Raw genomic sequence first — 18345 nt, 5'->3', positions numbered from 1 at the left:
CCTTCTCTCTCTCTCTCTCTCTCTCTCTCTCTCTCTATATATATATATATATATATATATATATATATATATATTTATTATCATTAATGGATGTCCTGTAATTCGGAGAGTGCTCAAGAAATCAAATTAACAATTAATAGCATAATAAACGAGTAAAGAACAACTCACATTTCGTCGAGACGGCCGTTTCTACGCACAATGCGTTTCGTCAGTTGGAAATCTTCTTGGATGAAGGATGATTCCATGGTATTCATTATGAGTGTTGAGTGGTGCGCATTGGTACACGTTGAGCATGGTGAAACAGGAAATTCGGTAAACCGACGTGTTCATATATGCAGGTCTGACATCCGAACGCAATTATTGACCTAGTTTAACACTGTTGTAATGGAACATACTTTGCTCATGTTGTGAGATTTTCATGACAACAATGAGCCCATAATGAATTGGGTTGTCAGACGTGCAAATAATTTCACGTCGCGCCGGTAAACGGATATCTTTTTTTGGTATCATATCATAAGTTATTATATTATAATTATTAAGGGTTACTTAGTTCAAAAGGTTTATCCATTTTCCATTATTCTTACATTCATTTTTATTTATATCTTGTAGATCTGTGGCTGACCGCCTCAAGCTGGGCTTACAAATTCCTCCAGAGGAGTACGACAGTGTCACCATCTATTTTTCCGATATTGTCGGGTTCACCATCCTCTCAGCCAGATCCACACCCATAGAGGTAAAATAGTGCTGGGCGACCTGTGGAATTCAAGAGTCGACTCCGACGGGATAATCGTTGCTACACTGAGTTGAAATCGGAATCGATTTCATTTGGATAAAACTTTGACCGACACGACCCGACCCGACAGAACTCGACCTGACCCGAGGTTTTAAAGACCATAAAATCTCAATAAGTAGTACTGATAGCAGACGGGGAATGATTGGCAATGAAAAGAAAATGAATTATGATGGGTTGATTTCGAGCTTGTGAGGAAGCGTTCGGATCTCTCTCTCTCTCTCTCTCTCTCTCTCTCTCTCTCTCTCTCTCTCTCTCTCTCTCTCTCTCTCTCTCTCTCTCTCTCTCTCTCTCTTCTCTCTCTATATATATATATATATATATATATATATATATATATATATATATATATATATATATATATATGAAGATTAACATGCCATGAAACAATTAACCTAAGGCAAATAACCTACTTTTAAGATTTATCACCGAATGAAGCAAGTTGGCAAAGAATCTCTGTTCGTAAGATGTCGGTCCTGTCGGATGATTTTGAGCATATGAGAAAGTGTTAAAATCCCTTTCACATACACAAACAGACACACAACACACACACACACACACACATACACACACACACACACACACACACCCATACATTCATACTGTCCTCCATGTAAACATAGATATATAGATAGATAGATAGATAGATAGATAGATAGATAGATAGATAGATAGATAGATAGATAGATAGAGTGAGAGAGAGAGAGAGAGAGAGAGAGAGAGAGAGAGAGAGAGAGAGAAAGAGAGAGAGGCGGAGGGGGGGGAGGCTTGGATATATCAGGATGGTAAGGAAATCAGTTTTTCTGTTTGTTTCACGATCGGGTCTGGTCAGGATCGCAGTCGGGTCGGATTCCATTCTTGCTCCAGAGGCCTTAGGCCCGCCACTATGGTACAGATCATTAAACTAATCTGGCAAATGGCAGCAGCTGCAGCTTCTTATGGTTCACACTATTATGTTATGACGATCGACCCAATCAGCAAAGTCCGGTCCGCATTCGTGCACCGTCGCGAACCCGCCTGGTAGCATCGTCACAACACACCTTTCGACTAGATGCTCTGCCGTTTCGGGTTCTTGCCCACAGCGTGGACATATTGGACAGGAAGTTAGACCCCACTGATGTAACGTACCGGCCGTTAGGCAGCTCCTCGACCGAAGCCGATTCGCAGCTACCCAGTGTTCTCCTTTACTGGTATCAAAGCCTGGCAACTTCTCACCAAGCTTAGAGGAGTGTAGGTCCCCGCCCCCAAGAGGGATTGAATTTGTCCAAACCGACTTCCATCTCGTATGTGCAGCTCTGTCCATAGTCAGGGATTCTGCGTACAAGGGTTGCCGGGACTTAATTCGGCTCGAAACGGGGGCACCGTTCATTATGCGCATGAGAGGGGTATCCCCATTCCCTCTCTCTTTGATCTTACTTTGCCAGTTTCCCGTAATAATAATATAATAATAATAATACACATTTATATAGCGCTCATTCTCGTGTAAAACACAAGCTCTGGGCACTTTACAATATAAATATCAATTTTAAGTGAAAAAATAAAAAAATAAAATAATAACAACAATAACAATTCATAGCCAAATCAAGGATTCATATAGAGTCAAGAAAAACAAATACAGTAAAAATGTGTCTTGAGATTCTTTTTAAAAGTAGGTAAAGACTTGCACTCCCTCAGACCACGTGGTAGTTCATTCCAAATCTTGGGGCCGAAACAAGCAAACGATCTATCACCAAATTTTGTTCTTGATCTTTTTTCCGAAATTTTCGTTTGGTCATTACATGATCTTAAAGTGTAATTTTCAAATTTACACATGACCACGTGATCTGTGAGATATGCCGGTGCTATACAGGCCAAACACTTATAAACAAGACACGCTGCTTTGTAATATGTGCGCTTTTCAATGGGCAACCAGTGGAGAGAGGCCAACAAAGGGGTTGCATGATCAAATTTTTTTTTGCCAAAAACTAATCTTGCTGCACTGTTTTGCAGTAGTTGCAATTGTTTAATAGAAGCCTGAGGCAAGTTGACAAGCAGCGAGTTACAATAGTCTAGTTTCGAAAAAATGAGGGAAACAACCAATGTTTTACATGTTCCAATTGCAATATACTGACGGATCGAACTGATTTTCTTCAATTGAAAGTATAAAGATTTACAGAGAGCAGAAATGTGAGCTGACATTTTCATTTCTGAATCAAAATAGACACCCAAATTTTTCACAGTCTTTGAAACTTTGATCTTTTCACCCCCAATCAACACCTCAAGACCATCATTCACCTTCAACTGCCCTCTATTTCCCACAATCATCACTTCTGTTTTTGACTCATTCATTTTCAACTTGTTTGCATCCATCCACTCTTTCACATCCGTCACACATTCTTCCACACGTTTCACAATATTTTCGAGATTTTTAGTTTTATCAGTAGCATAAAGTTGCGTATCATCTGCATAGAGATGATAGCGCAGCCCATGACCAGTGATGACATTAGATAATGGAGAAGTATACAAAACAAAAAGAATTGGACCCAAAACAGAGCCTTGAGGAACACCAAAAGACAATGTATGTTGACGAGAAAGTTTATCTAAAATCATAACCTGTTGCTTTCTGCCATCTAAATAAGATTCAAACCACTGCAAGACAGTCCCAGACAAGCCAAAGGTTATATTAAGTCGTTTAATGAGAATACCGTGATCAATAGTATCAAACGCCGCCGAAAGGTCTAACAATGTCAGAAGAGAAACAGAACCTTTATCTAAAACATCAAGCAAATCACTCGCAACACAGCACAGAGCAGTTTCTGTGCTGTGGTAAGAACGATAAGCTGACTGAAATTTTTCCCATAGATTGTTTTCATGGAGATGTTGTGAAAGACGTCTGAGTACAACTTTTTCAAGGATTTTAGAAAGAAATGGCAGATTTGAGACGGGACGGTAGTTACTAAGGTCATTTACATCGAGATTTTGCTTTTTTATGAGAGGCTTTACAATTGCATGTTTATAGATATCTGGGACTTGTCCTGAGATAAGTGACTGATTTATAATATAAGTTATGCAAGGTAACAATTCAGGAAGACATAATTTCAAAATATTAGTTGGTAAAGGATCTAAATCACATGACTTCGAGGAAGATGAAAAAATTATTTTAGAAATTTCTTCTTCAGTTGTTTCTTTTAAACAAGAGAATCCCTGTGAACCCGAAAAAGGGTGGAAATTTATATCTTCATTTTGCACGAAGTCCAAATTGTTCCGAATTTTCGATATTTTTCCCGAAAAGAAATCTGAAAATGCATCCGGCTGCTTTTCTACCGGGATATTAGTGGGTAGACACATGCCCTTTTCTTCCCCTAAAAGTTCCTTTGAAACAGAGAAAAATTCCTTAGTGTCCCTCACTGATGACAGTTTTGTGTTATAATAGTTTCTTTTTGCTCTTTTGCAGGTGGTTTTATACTTATGCTTTTTTGCTATATATATCAGCCGGTCAATCTCAAGGCCCGATTTTCTCCACGATGCCTCTGCATTCCTTTTTTCCCTTTTGGCAGTTTTTTCACTCTGGTTAAACCACGGAGACGGTTTCCTGGAATTTATTATTCTAGTTGTCTTTGGCGCATGCCTGTCGATGACGTTGCGCAGTACCTCTTCTGTTTTCTGTGCTGATGGTATATCCATTCTTCCTAGTTCCTCTGACAGATTGTTTTTGAAGGAACTAATGTCTATTTTTTTGGTATCCCTAGACACTATCTTGACTTTCTTTGCTTTCTCTTTGATGCATTTGAGAGTTGCCAGAATCAGATTGTGGTCTGAAATTTCTTTTTTGATATTTTTAATTGATTCAACAAGCGAGGGTGTGTCAATGATGAACCAGTCCAAGATGTGCCCCAATCTTTGAGTTGGAGAGGTCACTAACTGAGTGAGGCCATGTTCATTCAGCATATTTTTTATAATTTTAACGAGACTATTCTGATCAACATCAAACTGAATATTAAAATCGCCGATATAAATTTTTCGCTTATTTGATGTGTCTTTTGATACAAAATCTGAAAATTCGTCAGCAAAATCATTCTGTCTCAGTTTGTTCTTTTTGCTTGGGGGTGGTCTGTAGATACAAGTGATTAAAAATGAAATTTGAGGGTAGGTCAATGTGGTTTGGACACACTCGAAACTTTTGAACAAAATTGGCCTGTTTTGTATTTTAGACGAAAGAGCGTGTTTGTATATGATGGCGATCCCCCCTCCTGATCGTCCATTTCTTGGGAACGATTCCATCTTGTAGCCGGGAGGTGTCATTTCTTTCATTATAGGTCTCCCTCCGGACATCGGGGGGCTGGATCGCCGCCATTATCGGGCCCCATTCTCTAGGGGTTGTTGCTAGCGTTCCCGATACTATGTGCATCGACTTGCGAAGTTTTACATCCACCTTCTCAACGTTTCTGCTTCTACCCCACACTGGAGCGCAGTACTCCGCGGTGGAATAGCATAGTGCCAGGGCGGATGTTCTCAGGAGCGCTTGGCTAGCGCCCCAAGTCGATCCCGCCAGCTTCCTCAGAAGACTATTCCGCTTCTCTATCTTCCGGGCAACCCCTTCGAGATGAACCCGATAGGTAAGACTGCGATCCAACGTCACCCCTAAATATTTTGGACGCGGCTCATATGGGAGTGGCTGGTCCCCGACTAGGACATTCAGTTTACGGGTGTGCCAACCACTGCATAAGTGAAATGCAGTGGCCACGGTTTTTGAAGTGTTCATCTTCAGGTACCACTTGTCAAAGTAGGATTTGAGTCTGGTGACGTCCTCGCTGAGTACGCTCTCGAGACGGGTCCACACTTTACTCTGAGTAACGAGTGCCCAGTCGTCTGCGTATCCCAGCCTCAGGGAGGAAGTGTTCGGCATATCGCTAATGTAAACGTTAAACAACATTGGCGCAAGTACCGACCCCTGAGGGACCCCATTCTTCAATTTCCTTACTTTGCTCGTGACGTCTCCCAGCGCGACGTGGAATTGCCTTTCCCCTAAGATCGAAGAGAACAACTTCAAGGTCTTTTTGCACCTTATGATTTTTGCAAGTTTGAGCATTAACCCATCGCACCAGACCGTATCGTACGCCGCTGATAGGTCTATAAACACAGCACCTGTTTGCTGTTTTCTCTCGAACCCGTGCTCAATATGCTCTGTAGGGGCAATGACCTGCTCCGTGGTGCACCTCCCTTGCCTGAAGCCTGCCTGCTCGGGTGGCAGGGCAGCGTCTAGGACCGGCCCCCATCGGTTTAATAGAACACGCTCCAACAATTTGTAAAGACAGCTCAGCAGCGATATGGGTCTGTAACTGTCTGCCTCCTTCGCCGGCTTCCCTGGCTTCAGGATGGCAACTATCTTCGCATGCTTCCACACTTGTGGAAGCTTTCCTTTTGCAAGGATGTCAGACATTGCCTCTGCTAGCCAGGCCCGTGCCCTGGGGCCCAGATGCGTCACCATATCGGGATATACACCATCTATCCCTGCTGCTTTGCCGTTCTTCACTTCGCTAATGGCTGCACCCACTTCTCGGGGACTGAACGGGGCCGTCCAGTCCGACTCCTCCGCAGGTAGCGAGTCCAAAATCGTACGGTACGCCTTGCGGACACCGCGCTCAAAAGCCTGATTAGGGACCCGCTTACTACGGTTCTTAATGTTCTTGGCAATTGTGTCTGCCTCGCCTTCCGGTGCAGCCTTCGCGAAATTCCGATCTGGGTCCAATTTCTTTATCAAACGCCAAGCGTGGCGGCTGGAGTGTGTAAAGTCGAGACTTTCCACGGTCTCCTGCCACCGTTGCTTCCTTCCCTCTGCCAGAGACTGAAGTAGTCTATCGGCTGCGTCCTGGGACTGGGTCTGCTGGTACTCTCGGTACAGCTCTTCCGACTCTGCTGTCCAGCAAGGGGTGTAGAATTTCCGTTTGCCCCGTGGAAAAGAGCGTTGAGCGCTTTTAACCAGTAGCCTACTGAAGCTGGTTATATTCTTGGACTTGGGAGGAATGGCAGGGCAGACCTGCTCGATATAGGAATTGAATTCCTCCCAGTCAGCCTTCCTGAAATTCCATCTGCAAAGTGGGAGAGACTGCACCCTCGGTATTGTCACCCCAGCTGTGACAAGAACCGGCCTGTGCTGGCTATGCGGAAAGTCCCCGAGGACTGTCCGTTTCACCTGCAGCGGTTCATCGTTCGCGCCTTTCGTTACGAGGGTGAGGTCTGGAGTATACTCCTTCTTATGGCGGGTACCCCGGAAGGTACCCTTGGCTGTAGGATCGTACACTAGGTGTAGGTCATTACAGTCCATCCATGAGCGGAGTTGTCTTCCTGCCTCGTTGCAGTCTCGGTAGCCCCATTCGTGATGGTGGCTATTAAAGTCTCCCAGACAGATGGAAGGATGGCTGACCACCGGAACCGGTGGTGTAGTCCAAGTCGCTCTAGGTGGTTTGTAAATATTATGCAAACACAGTCCACCTACTTCCACGGAAATTCGGTTCACCCCATTGCTGTCCGTTACGCTCTCAATGACCCTTACCTTCGATGGCTCTTTAGCGTAAACGCTAACCCCTCCTTTGAGCCTCGAAGTGTCCTCGTGTTGGACCACCGTATAGCCTGGGATCTGGAATCGGGAAGATTGCGCGCCTGAATAAAGGTGGGTCTCCTGTAACAGGAGGATATCTACGCAATGAACGGCCAATAGCTTTGATAAAAGCTCATTTTTTGCCATACTCTGGCTCTCGACGTTCAGGGACAATATACGCGTCAGTTCGCCATCCCCGCCGTCGCATTTTCCGGCAAATGGCAAAACGCACTTCCATATCAAATTCAGATGCATGAATAATATATTATATTTGTGAAAGTCCAATGGCGATGTCGTATTCATAATTTGATATGATCATTTATTAGATTGTTCTACTTTTTCTTTTCAGGTTGTGACATTACTAAATGACTTGTATTCTCTCTTTGATGGAATTCTGGGTGCTTATGACGTATATAAGGTATAAACTAATTGTAATTATCCAAAAGTAATTATTTTTCTCGCGATTTGTTTTCTTTTGTGACATTACTAAATGACTTGTATTCTCTCTTTGATGGAATTCTGGGTGCGTATGACGTATATAAGGTATAAACTAATTGTAATTATCCCAAAGTAATTATTATTCTCGCGATTTGTTTTCTTTTGTGGCCAAAGACTGGTCTTTTGACGTCATTTTGGTCAGTGTCAGGCTATAAGTTAACGATGGCTACGGCTCTACTAACAACTACTAGACGCTTCACAAAACTAAAAAAAATGAGGTCAAATTATGTCTTAGAGGGTTCTAGTGTTAGGGTAAATGTTTCGATGGCTACGCTAAGACCCACTAGGACTTATATTTTGACGTCATTTTTATTTTTTAGGTTTGTGCAGCGCCCTGTGAGTTTCGTTAGCTATGCTTAAGGAAACAAGTGATCCCGTTGGTTGAACTATTGAATACAATTTAAGATAATTTGTTTTTGTCTTTTTGACGTCGTTTTTTGATCAGTGTCAGGCTATAAGTTTTTTACTGTATTTGTTTTTCTTGACTCTATATGAATCCTTGATTTGGCTATGAATTATTATTGTTGTTATTATTTTTTTCACTTAAAATTGATATTTATATTGTAAAGTGCCCAGAGCTTGTGTTTTACACGAGAATGAGCGCTATATAAATGTGTATTATTATTATTATTATTATTATTATTATTATTATTATTATTATTATTATTATCATTATTATTATTATTATTATTAGTATTATTATTATTATTATTATTATTATTATTATTATTATAATAATAATAATAATAATAATAATAATAATAATAATAATAATAATAATAATAATAATAATAATAATAATAATAATAATAATAATATTATAAGTTAACGAATGTTACGCTCATACTGACATTTTAGTCACTTTACACCCAGGTGGAGACAATCGGCGACGCTTACATGGTAGTATCTGGCCTACCGTCACGTAATGGTTACATGCATGCCTCAAACATTGCTAGTATGGCTCTGGACCTTCTCTATGGCATCAAGAGCTTCACCATACCACATCTGCCTGGGGAGAAAGCCAAGCTCAGAATTGGGCTGCATTCAGGTCAGAAAAATACGTATCTATATGTATATCACTACACATCTATTTGTTTATAGTTTGTTATATTGTTGTTTTGTGACGTAAGCGTACCCATTCAAGACTCTAGACTACACATTCAGTACCCATCCCCGTCTTAAATCTACTTTGACTGTGTGACAGATAATGTTGAACAAATGGTCTGATTCTTCTTCTTCTTCTTCTTCTTCTTCTTCTTCTTCTTCTTCTTCTTCTTCTTCTTCTTCTTGTTCGTACCCCATCATACTGTCTCAAATTACGCAAATATCAGTTTAGGCAAGATTGTGGTTATTATCAGTCATTCTTGACATGAATCCAATTGAGAACATGAAGGATACTATGAAGAAAGAAGTACGCTGTCTTGGTCTGCATCAAAACGAGGCTGATTTATACCAGTTTCTTCAGGATATCTGGGATGCTCTTACTCCAGAGTTTATTGAACGATTCACTTTGTCCATGCTAAGGCTTGTAGTTTCCCTGTATCGAGTAAAAGGAGGCTACACAAAGTTTTAATACAGTTGTATGGATTTGCAAACTCAATTAATTGTGAGTTGCACTTATTAAAATTTCGATATCTTTTTACACAGGCATTAATATGTGCATTTGACAGAAAATTAATGCGCTTTGCACTCATGTATAACTTATTGATGATAATACTCTTCAACAGTCGTAACTTCACTTCCTTCCTAATGACGCATGGTAACTTAGTAACACTGGCTCGAAACTATCGGAACAATGGCGGACGCCCGTATGAAATATTTCCCCGACGAGCATAAAGCGTATCCAGAGGGGAAAAAAACATAAATCTGATCATGTTTTGACTTTTACACATTCTGATCACAAGGCATATGAAAAGTTCTAGCCAGCATGAAGAATAAAAAGTAATGATTCTCTTTGTTTAGAACCAAGATGGCCGCCGTTGCCGGGCGGCGTGACATCAGACTACTGAATCCAATTGATTTGTACCCAATATTATGAGTGTTCAAACGAGCGTGAACTGCACAACAAATGTCAGTATAATGATAGTCATGATAATGTTTGTTTTGTCCTTTTTTACAAAACCTTACATTTGTTTTCTACATAAGTTTTAATGGGCATGATCTATATTCCCTTTCCATGTGCTCCATGTCATTGGTCATATTATTGCAAAGTGTGTTCAAAGTGACCTACATACATACTGAAAAGTGTTCACAGCTTTTGAAATATCTCACATCACGATTGGTCATTTTGTTCAGCTTGACACATGGATATGTTTACAACTTTCATAAACAAAGCAGCGCGTTTACATTTGTTAAGACATATCCAATCAACGGAGAGCAACAAATCGTGAGATTGATGACTTGGTTGGATGAAAACCTGAATATAGATAGTATGCAGATGACGTCACTCAGGCCTTTGTTATTGTTTTTGCCATCCGCGTTTGTGAGTTGTTCTCACTAAACTGTATTAACCAGACTATAAAAGTTCATGGTTACACAGAGTTTGTGTGTTGGTCCGTTATACTTCCGGATGGCAATGTTGTGAACTCCTTGGCCAAGAGCATTCTATCTATAGATCGCTCCCATTGCCATTGCTTCGACTACTTAAACTTAAATCGATATCTGCTTGAATATTTAAGTATTTAGCAGACACGCAAACATCTTCGTGTTATCTGAAAATAACTCAGAAGTTGTAGAGAGTAGAACCGGTAGTTGACTAATTTATATTATAAAATGCAGTGTTTCACGTATTTATTATCATTTGTTATTTATTCATCTGTCTATCGTTTTTTTTTTACAATGTTGAATCACTCATTCTTTATTTATAAATTATTATTTTAAATATTTATTTTCTAACTCCTGATTTGTGTGGCTATATCATTGTGGTATGACACTCGCTTTCGAATCCGAAGGTCCTGCTGAGCGGTGCATAGTTGAGTCCTTTGAAAAGACTCTTTTCACGTATTCTCTCACCGCACTCAGGTGTAAAATGAGTATCTGGGCGTTAAAAGCGTTGTCTCTGTCGAAAAAAAAATGTTATATCGCCTAAGAGGCGTCATGTATCGTCCTACATGTTAAGTGTTGCTATTGGATAGGGACCCCTTGTAAATCGCACGTTTAGTGGAGATTGTGCTCAAATATATTTACTAAGGGAGAACCCTCAATATTTGGGAGGGGGAGGGGGGGGAGGGTATTAGGATCGGGCACTCATCGATTTTAATTATCGTACAGCATTGTGAAAATTAATCTAGATCGAGACGAATCTTTTGAGGTATGAATGATCAAGAGAGGTCTGGCAATTAAGTCTGTAGGTACGCGCAAATGAATCTGGCAACAGAGCGACATGGTGGCGTTTCCCAACATCAATTGACCGGTCATTTTGTGCAAGCAGATTTTGTAAATTATAATCATTTAAGTCAATGGGTGATAGAATTAGCCTTCACTTATCAAAGGTTTGCAAGGTCCTCGAATATCAGTTTTTAAAAATAGTTTATATAATTTTATTAGATATGCCAGCATTTCTGGGCTCGGTTGCAACAATTTAGCATGGGCTGTACAGAACAATTTTCACCTTCAACCCTAGTGTTATAAAGAATAGATTCCTTTAACTTTCTATTTTCTGTCTCTTGATTTCATCATTGAATAAGGTCTCTATTTTATAATCAGGTCCAGTGTGTGCTGGAGTGGTAGGTCTGAAGATGCCTCGGTATTGTTTGTTTGGCGACACTGTGAACACGGCCTCCAGGATGGAGTCTCATGGACAAGGTATGGATGAGTGAGTTGATGGATTGGTTGATGGGTGAATGGTTAGATGGATGAATGAATGGAGGAATTGCTGAAAAGATATATGAATGGGACAATTGGAGGAAAGATGACTGAATAGGTCGAAAGATGAATGGATGGGTGGTTGGATGGATGGATGGATGGATGGATAAATGGATGAATGAATTGGTGGATGGATGGATGAATGAATGGATGAATGGATGAATGGATTATATGGATGGATGAATGAATGGGTGGATGGGCGGGTGGATGAGTGAATAGGTGGATGTTTGAATGCACCAATTAATGAGAGGAGCGGTGGGTAGATAAATGGATTGATAGATTGATGTATGGATTAATGTTTATTTTGATGGACTAGTGTCCGATGGAAGGATGTTTATGGAGACAGATGATATGATGATGGATGGGTATATGTGTAGATGATTTGATGGATGGATGGATGGGTTTATGTGTAGATGAATTGATGGATGGATGGATGGGTTTATGTGTAGATGAATTGATGGATGGATGGATGGATGGGCATATGTTTAGATGAATTGATGGATGGATGGATGGGTATATGTGTAGATGAATTGATGGATGGATGGATGGGCATATGTGTAGATGAATTGATGGATGGATGGATGGGTATATGTGTAGATGAATTGATGGATGGATGGATGGGTATATGTGTAGATGAATTGATGGATGGATGGATGGATGGATGGGTATATGTGTAGATGATTTGATGGATGGATGGATGGGTTTATGTGTAGATGATTTGATGGATGGATGGATGGGTATATGTGTAGATGATTTGATGGATGGATGGATGGGTATATGTGTAGATGATTTGATGGATAGATGGATGGGCATATGTGTAGATGATTTGATGGATGGATGGATGGGTATATGTGTAGATGATTTGATGGATGGATGGATGGGTATATGTGTATATTATTTGATGGATGGATGGATGGATGGGTTTATGTGTAGATGATTTGATGGATAGATGGATGGATGGGTATATGTGTAGATGATTTGATGGATAGATGGATGGATGGGCATATGTGTAGATGAATTGATGGATGGATGGATGGATGGGTTTATGTGTAGATGATTTGATGGATAAATGGATGGATGGGTTTATGTGTAGATGATTTGATGGATAGATGGATGGATGGGCATATGTGTAGATGAATTGATGGATTGATGGATGGATGGGTATATGTGTAGATGATTTGATGGATGGATGGATGGGTATATGTGTAGATGATTTGATGGATGGATGGATGGGTATATGTGTAGATGAATTGATGGATGGATGGATGGATGGGTATATGTGTAGATGATTTGATGGATGGATGGATGGGTATATGTGTAGATGATTTGATGGATGGATGGATGGGTATATGTGTAGATGAATTGATGGATGGATGGATGGGTATATGTGTAGATGAATTGATGGATGGATGGATGGGTATATGTGTAGATGAATTGATGGATGGATGGATGGGCATATGTGTAGATGAATTGATGGATGGATGGATGGATGGATGGGTATATGTGTAGATGATTTGATGGATAGATGGGATGGATGGATGGATGGATGGGTATATGTGTAGATGATTTGATGGATAGATGGATGGGCATATGTGTAGATGAATTGATGGATGGATGGATGGGTATATGTGTAGATGAATGGTTGGATGGATGGATGGGCATATGTGTAGATGATTTGATGGATGGATGGATGGATGGGTATATGTGTAGATGAATTGATTGATGGATGGAATCTGCTTGGCTGTTTGAATTAATGAATGGATGGATGGTTGGATAGGTAGATGGATGGATGGCCGGAATGATGGATGTATAGATAGATTCATTGATCCATGGGTTCTTGAATGATGGTCCGCTTCGTGGCCAGGAGGGAAGCTGGCAGTTACGAAAGGCAACATGAATTTCTTATTTCATTCTTTGTTATAAACAGGCTTTTACAGCTCGTGCCTTTTTGCATTTTTTTTTATTTTTCGTTTTATGTATATATTTAATTGTTTTTTTTCTACTCTTTCTACCTCAGAGCTTCGGATTCACATGAGTCACGACTGCAAGACTATCCTTGACAGATGTGGAAACTTTTACACGGAAAAGAGAGGCCTTATTGACATCAAAGTACGTCAGCAGATGTCATTGAAACACGTAGATACAGTCTCAAACATGTACATATACACATAAAAAGAGTTTAAAAGAGTATATAAAATGTGTAAAATAATAATAATAATAATAATAATAATAATAATAATAATAATAATAATAATAATAACAACAACAATAATAATAATGATAATAATAATAATAATAATAATAAATAATAATAATATAATAATAATAATAATAATAATAATAATAATATGATGATGATGATGATAATAATAATAATAATAATAATAATAATAATAATAATAATAATAATAATAATAATAATAATAATAATAATAATAATAATAATAATAATAATAATAATAATAATAATAATAATAATAATAACAGTATATGTCTCTAACAATCTGTGTCAAAACCGTTTGATGTTGAGATGTACCAGGTGCTGGGAAAAGAATCTATCGCCACATAAATAAGAAACTTGGTGATGATTTCTCTTCGTTGTGATGAAGAATAAAAACACATTCTTATAGTACAAACAAAAACCTTAAAGTTCTTATTTCTTATCATTTCATTTCTAAATTTACTCTTTGCTGTCCGATTAATCCCGACATAATACCGTTAAGAGACGGTGGGTGACATATATTATGCTGTTTGAATGCGAGACTTGACTAATCAAGTTATAGATAGTATGCGCTTGGCTAAGGAGCTCATAACATTGCCATCCGGAAGTATAACGGACCAACACACAAAACATTGTGCAATCATGAACTTTTATAGTCGGGGTAATACAATTTAGTGAGAATCACTCACAAACGCGGATGGCAAAATACAATAACAAAGACCTGAGTGACGTCAACTGCATACGATCTATAGACGCTAAGATAACCACTCCTCTCGGACAGTCGTCATACTGTAAATAATGGCAGTGAATGATGACATAGCAAACAACACAGGATCTACTATAGATGGTATGTGTCTAAGTAAAATATTCACTGTTCTACCTCTTGATCAATAGATAGAACGTAGATGACGTCACTCGGGTCTTTGTTGTTTTTTTTGTTTTTTTTGGTTTGTTTTTGGTTTGTTTTTTTGTTTTTTTGCCATACACGTTTATGAGTACTTCTCATTGAACTGTATGAACCAAACTATAAAAGTTCAAGGTTACGCAGAGTTTTGTGTGTTGGCTCGTTATATTTCCGGATGGCAATGTTGTGAGCTTCTTAGCCAAGCGCATGCTATCAGAGGAACCGACATAGAAAACTATAATGTGTAAATTCAAACGTTTATAATACTATGATCGAGATAATCGTGTGATAACTAGTCACTCATTTGGTGGTATAAAAACAATAACAATGATCAGAGAGAGGTCGATTTCATTCACGTTATTGTTTATAAACAACTAACCATGCTTATCCGAGCACATGTGAAGGTGTGTCACAAATTCCATGTTTTCATTGGTCAACACAATCTACTGGTTAATAATTGTTATGATGTTGCTGTTTCACTTTTGTTTCATCCTCAGGGTAAAGGTCAAATGCTGACCTATTGGTTGACGGGGGCAACGGGACAAGGTCAAGGACAAAGGTCACCCTAGAGATGTTTGCATCTAATTTCTTATGATTTGGATCATTTTTCGTTGCTTTTAGCCCAGGTGCAAACATTTACAATTCTGCTTGACCGAACACATTTGATTTAACATAGTTACAATGGATTTATTTCATGGTTCAAATGGATTTGCATAATATGTGGTCTAGTGGTATGACACCCGCTTTCGGATCTGAAGGTCCTGGGTTCGAGCCTCGCTCGGCGGCGAATAGTTGTCCTTGGAAAAGGCTATTTACTCACATTCTCTCACCGTACTCGGGTGTAAAATAAGTACATGGCCGTTAGCAGCGTTGTCTCTGCCTGAAAAAATTGTAATATCGCCTGATACGCGTCATTTCTCGTTCCACATGTTACGTGTTGCTGTATGGTCAATGACACTTTGTAAAGCGCTTTTAGCATATTTAGTGGATATTGCGCTATATAAAAGCACACGTTCTTTGGGTTTTTCTTTTCATAACAGCAACAAAACCATACAAATTTTGATTGTTGGCTAGATTGTCCATGTTCATAGTCATCTTATTTCAGTTTTATCTTTTTCCAATAGGGTTCAACAGTCGTGACGTCACTTCCCTCGTTATGACGCATAGTAACTGTTTCTAAACCATAGGAACAAATGCGGACGCCATTATCTTCATCACCGCCCTGATGAAATACTTCTCCGACGAGCGTAAAAGTGTATCCGGAGCAGAAAAACATTATAAATCCGATCATGTTTTGACTTTTACACATTCTGATCTCATATGTGAAAAAGTTCTAGCCAGCATGAAAAATAAAAAGTACCGATTTTCTGTGTCTGCTGGTTGTTGGGCAGACGTGACATCAGACTATTGAATCCTATTGGCGCTCTCATTATAGATAGTATGCGCTTGGCTAAGAAGCTCATAACATTGCCATCCGGAAGTATAACCTGAGTGACGTCATCTTCAAACTATCGAGACAGCGTTTGACCGTTTATTGGATTCAATTTCGGACCGAGGAAAGAGCACGACCTTGGGAGGTCTATAGATAGTTCGAAGATAACGTCACTCAGGTCTTTGTTATTGTTTTTTGCCATCCGCGTTTATGAGTAATGCTCACTGAACTGTATTAACCCGACTATAAACGTTCATGGATACACACAGTTTTGTGTGTTGGTCCGTTATACTTCCTGATGGCAATGTTATGAGCTTCTTAGCCAAGCGCATACTATCTATATCCGAGGTTACGACTTTCAATAATATTGGTCAAAAACTGTTTTATAACACCCCAGTTGTACAATTTCCGATAAAATCATCTATAAAGACAGTAAATATGAAAATATCAGGCAGAAGAGTCAATTTAATTGCGGCTATGTGGTCTTTTGGTATGACACTCCCTTTCGGATTGGAAGGTCCTGGGCTCGAGCCTCGCTCGGCGCATAGTTGAGTCCTTGGAGAAGGCTCTTTACTCACATTCTCTCACCGTACTCTGGTGTAAAAATGAGTACCTGGCCGTTAACAGTGTCGTCTCTGTCCGAACAAAAATTGTAATATCGCTTAACAGGCATTCATGTCCCATCCTACATGTTCAATGTTGCTGTTAGCCAGGGACCCCTCGTAAAGCGCTTTGAGCACGTTTAGTGGATATTGCGCTATATAAAAGCTCAATTTTAATTAAATATTTTTCTCTCAAGTAAGTCGAGATTAGAAGTAGATTTTAGTCTAAATTAAAGTGTTAACAAACAAAAAAAAACAAACACACACACACATCACACACACACACGCACGCACACAAATCACACTATTGCATATTACTCCCCTTTGTTTTTATAATTTATCTAAGTGACATAATAAGTTATGGTGACCCAACTCAATTCAACCTCAGTTCAAGGTGAAGGTTGGCGGTCAATATGCATTATTTTTTCCTGGTTTATTTTCTAAGACGAAGAGAAGAGGGGTGTAGCCTGTAATGATTTTTTTTTAGCGTGACTAATTTATTCCCATTGTAGACTACAAGTGCAAGAGGTGTGTTATAATATACGATTTGTAATAATTAAACGAGTTATTTTTATCGTTTCCAATAACACAACGAGCTTGCGAGTATAACAATAACACGATAACAATGTAACGAGTTTAATAAATACAAACAAATGAAAGAATACGTTTATTCCACCTCTCCAAGTAAGATTATTGGACACGTTATAACCAAATGGTATGGTATTAGTACTTCTATTCACCATGTTGTGTATCGTTCTCCTTCTAATGACAATTTGACCTTAAACTAAAAACGTTGGATTTGTATTCATGAGCACCATAAAATTATTTATAATTGTTAATCAGCTGTCCTTTACATAAAATTTCACACCAATAAAATGTGCGCAAATATTCTGCAATCGTTGAATGCAATTTTCATCCAACGCGTTCAATGCCTTATTCAACGCTTAGACTCTTCGTATTTACTAAGAAATGACAAGGTTTTCCAAGGAGAGGGGTGGAATATTGGAGAGGATGGGCGGTGATAAACCCAATGCTTTTGTTAATTAACCGATTTTTTTTGTTCATTGAAAACACGGGACGATTCCGTTTTAATCATTTCAATATCTTTTTATTTTCATGTTTTTTATTACCTGGAAAGAAAATAAATAATCTTAAAAGGTTCTCCGAAGCTCTGAAATCGTTCCAGCAGCCGGTTTATCCCGGTTTTTGTAACTTGAAACATACAGTAGCAATCGCTTGCTATCCTTTGGATAGAACGCTAGTCTATCGCAAAGTACTTCCGACAGATCTAACAGATCCAGCTACCCATTTACTGCTGGGTTTACAGGGGTATCAGAAAAAAAAATCTCGATTGCACTCGGGATCGATCTCTGTCCTTATGCGTTTGAAGCCAGTGCTCTGGACCCCCAAATAGCCGGTGTAACACGCTCAAAACACTGCCATGCAATTAAGACTAC

The 18345-nt window shown here is 39.3% G+C and overlaps 1 protein-coding gene across 1 annotated transcript in view; it reads left to right on the top strand.

Annotated features, from left to right (window-relative positions):
* Positions 1-15497, top strand: part of LOC144958934 (atrial natriuretic peptide receptor 1-like) — a 49368-nt gene extending 33871 nt beyond the window's left edge. Inside the window, exons 17-22 of the mRNA XM_078891233.1 lie at positions 610-733; positions 7717-7785; positions 8739-8913; positions 11571-11669; positions 13747-13838; positions 15352-15497. Coding sequence (XP_078747359.1) covers positions 610-733; positions 7717-7785; positions 8739-8913; positions 11571-11669; positions 13747-13838; positions 15352-15423 — 631 coding nt within the window. The 3' untranslated portion in view covers positions 15424-15497. The remainder of the gene's footprint in view (positions 1-609; positions 734-7716; positions 7786-8738; positions 8914-11570; positions 11670-13746; positions 13839-15351) is intronic.
* Positions 15498-18345: the final 2848 nt, after the last annotated feature.

This window comes from Berghia stephanieae, chromosome 13 (assembly GCF_034508935.2).
Source record: "Berghia stephanieae isolate SIO BIC M18660-M18661 chromosome 13, UCSD_Bste_1.3, whole genome shotgun sequence".
In the NCBI taxonomy this organism is placed as follows: domain Eukaryota; kingdom Metazoa; phylum Mollusca; class Gastropoda; order Nudibranchia; family Aeolidiidae; genus Berghia; species Berghia stephanieae.
This window is presented reverse-complemented; position numbering and strand designations above follow the sequence as displayed.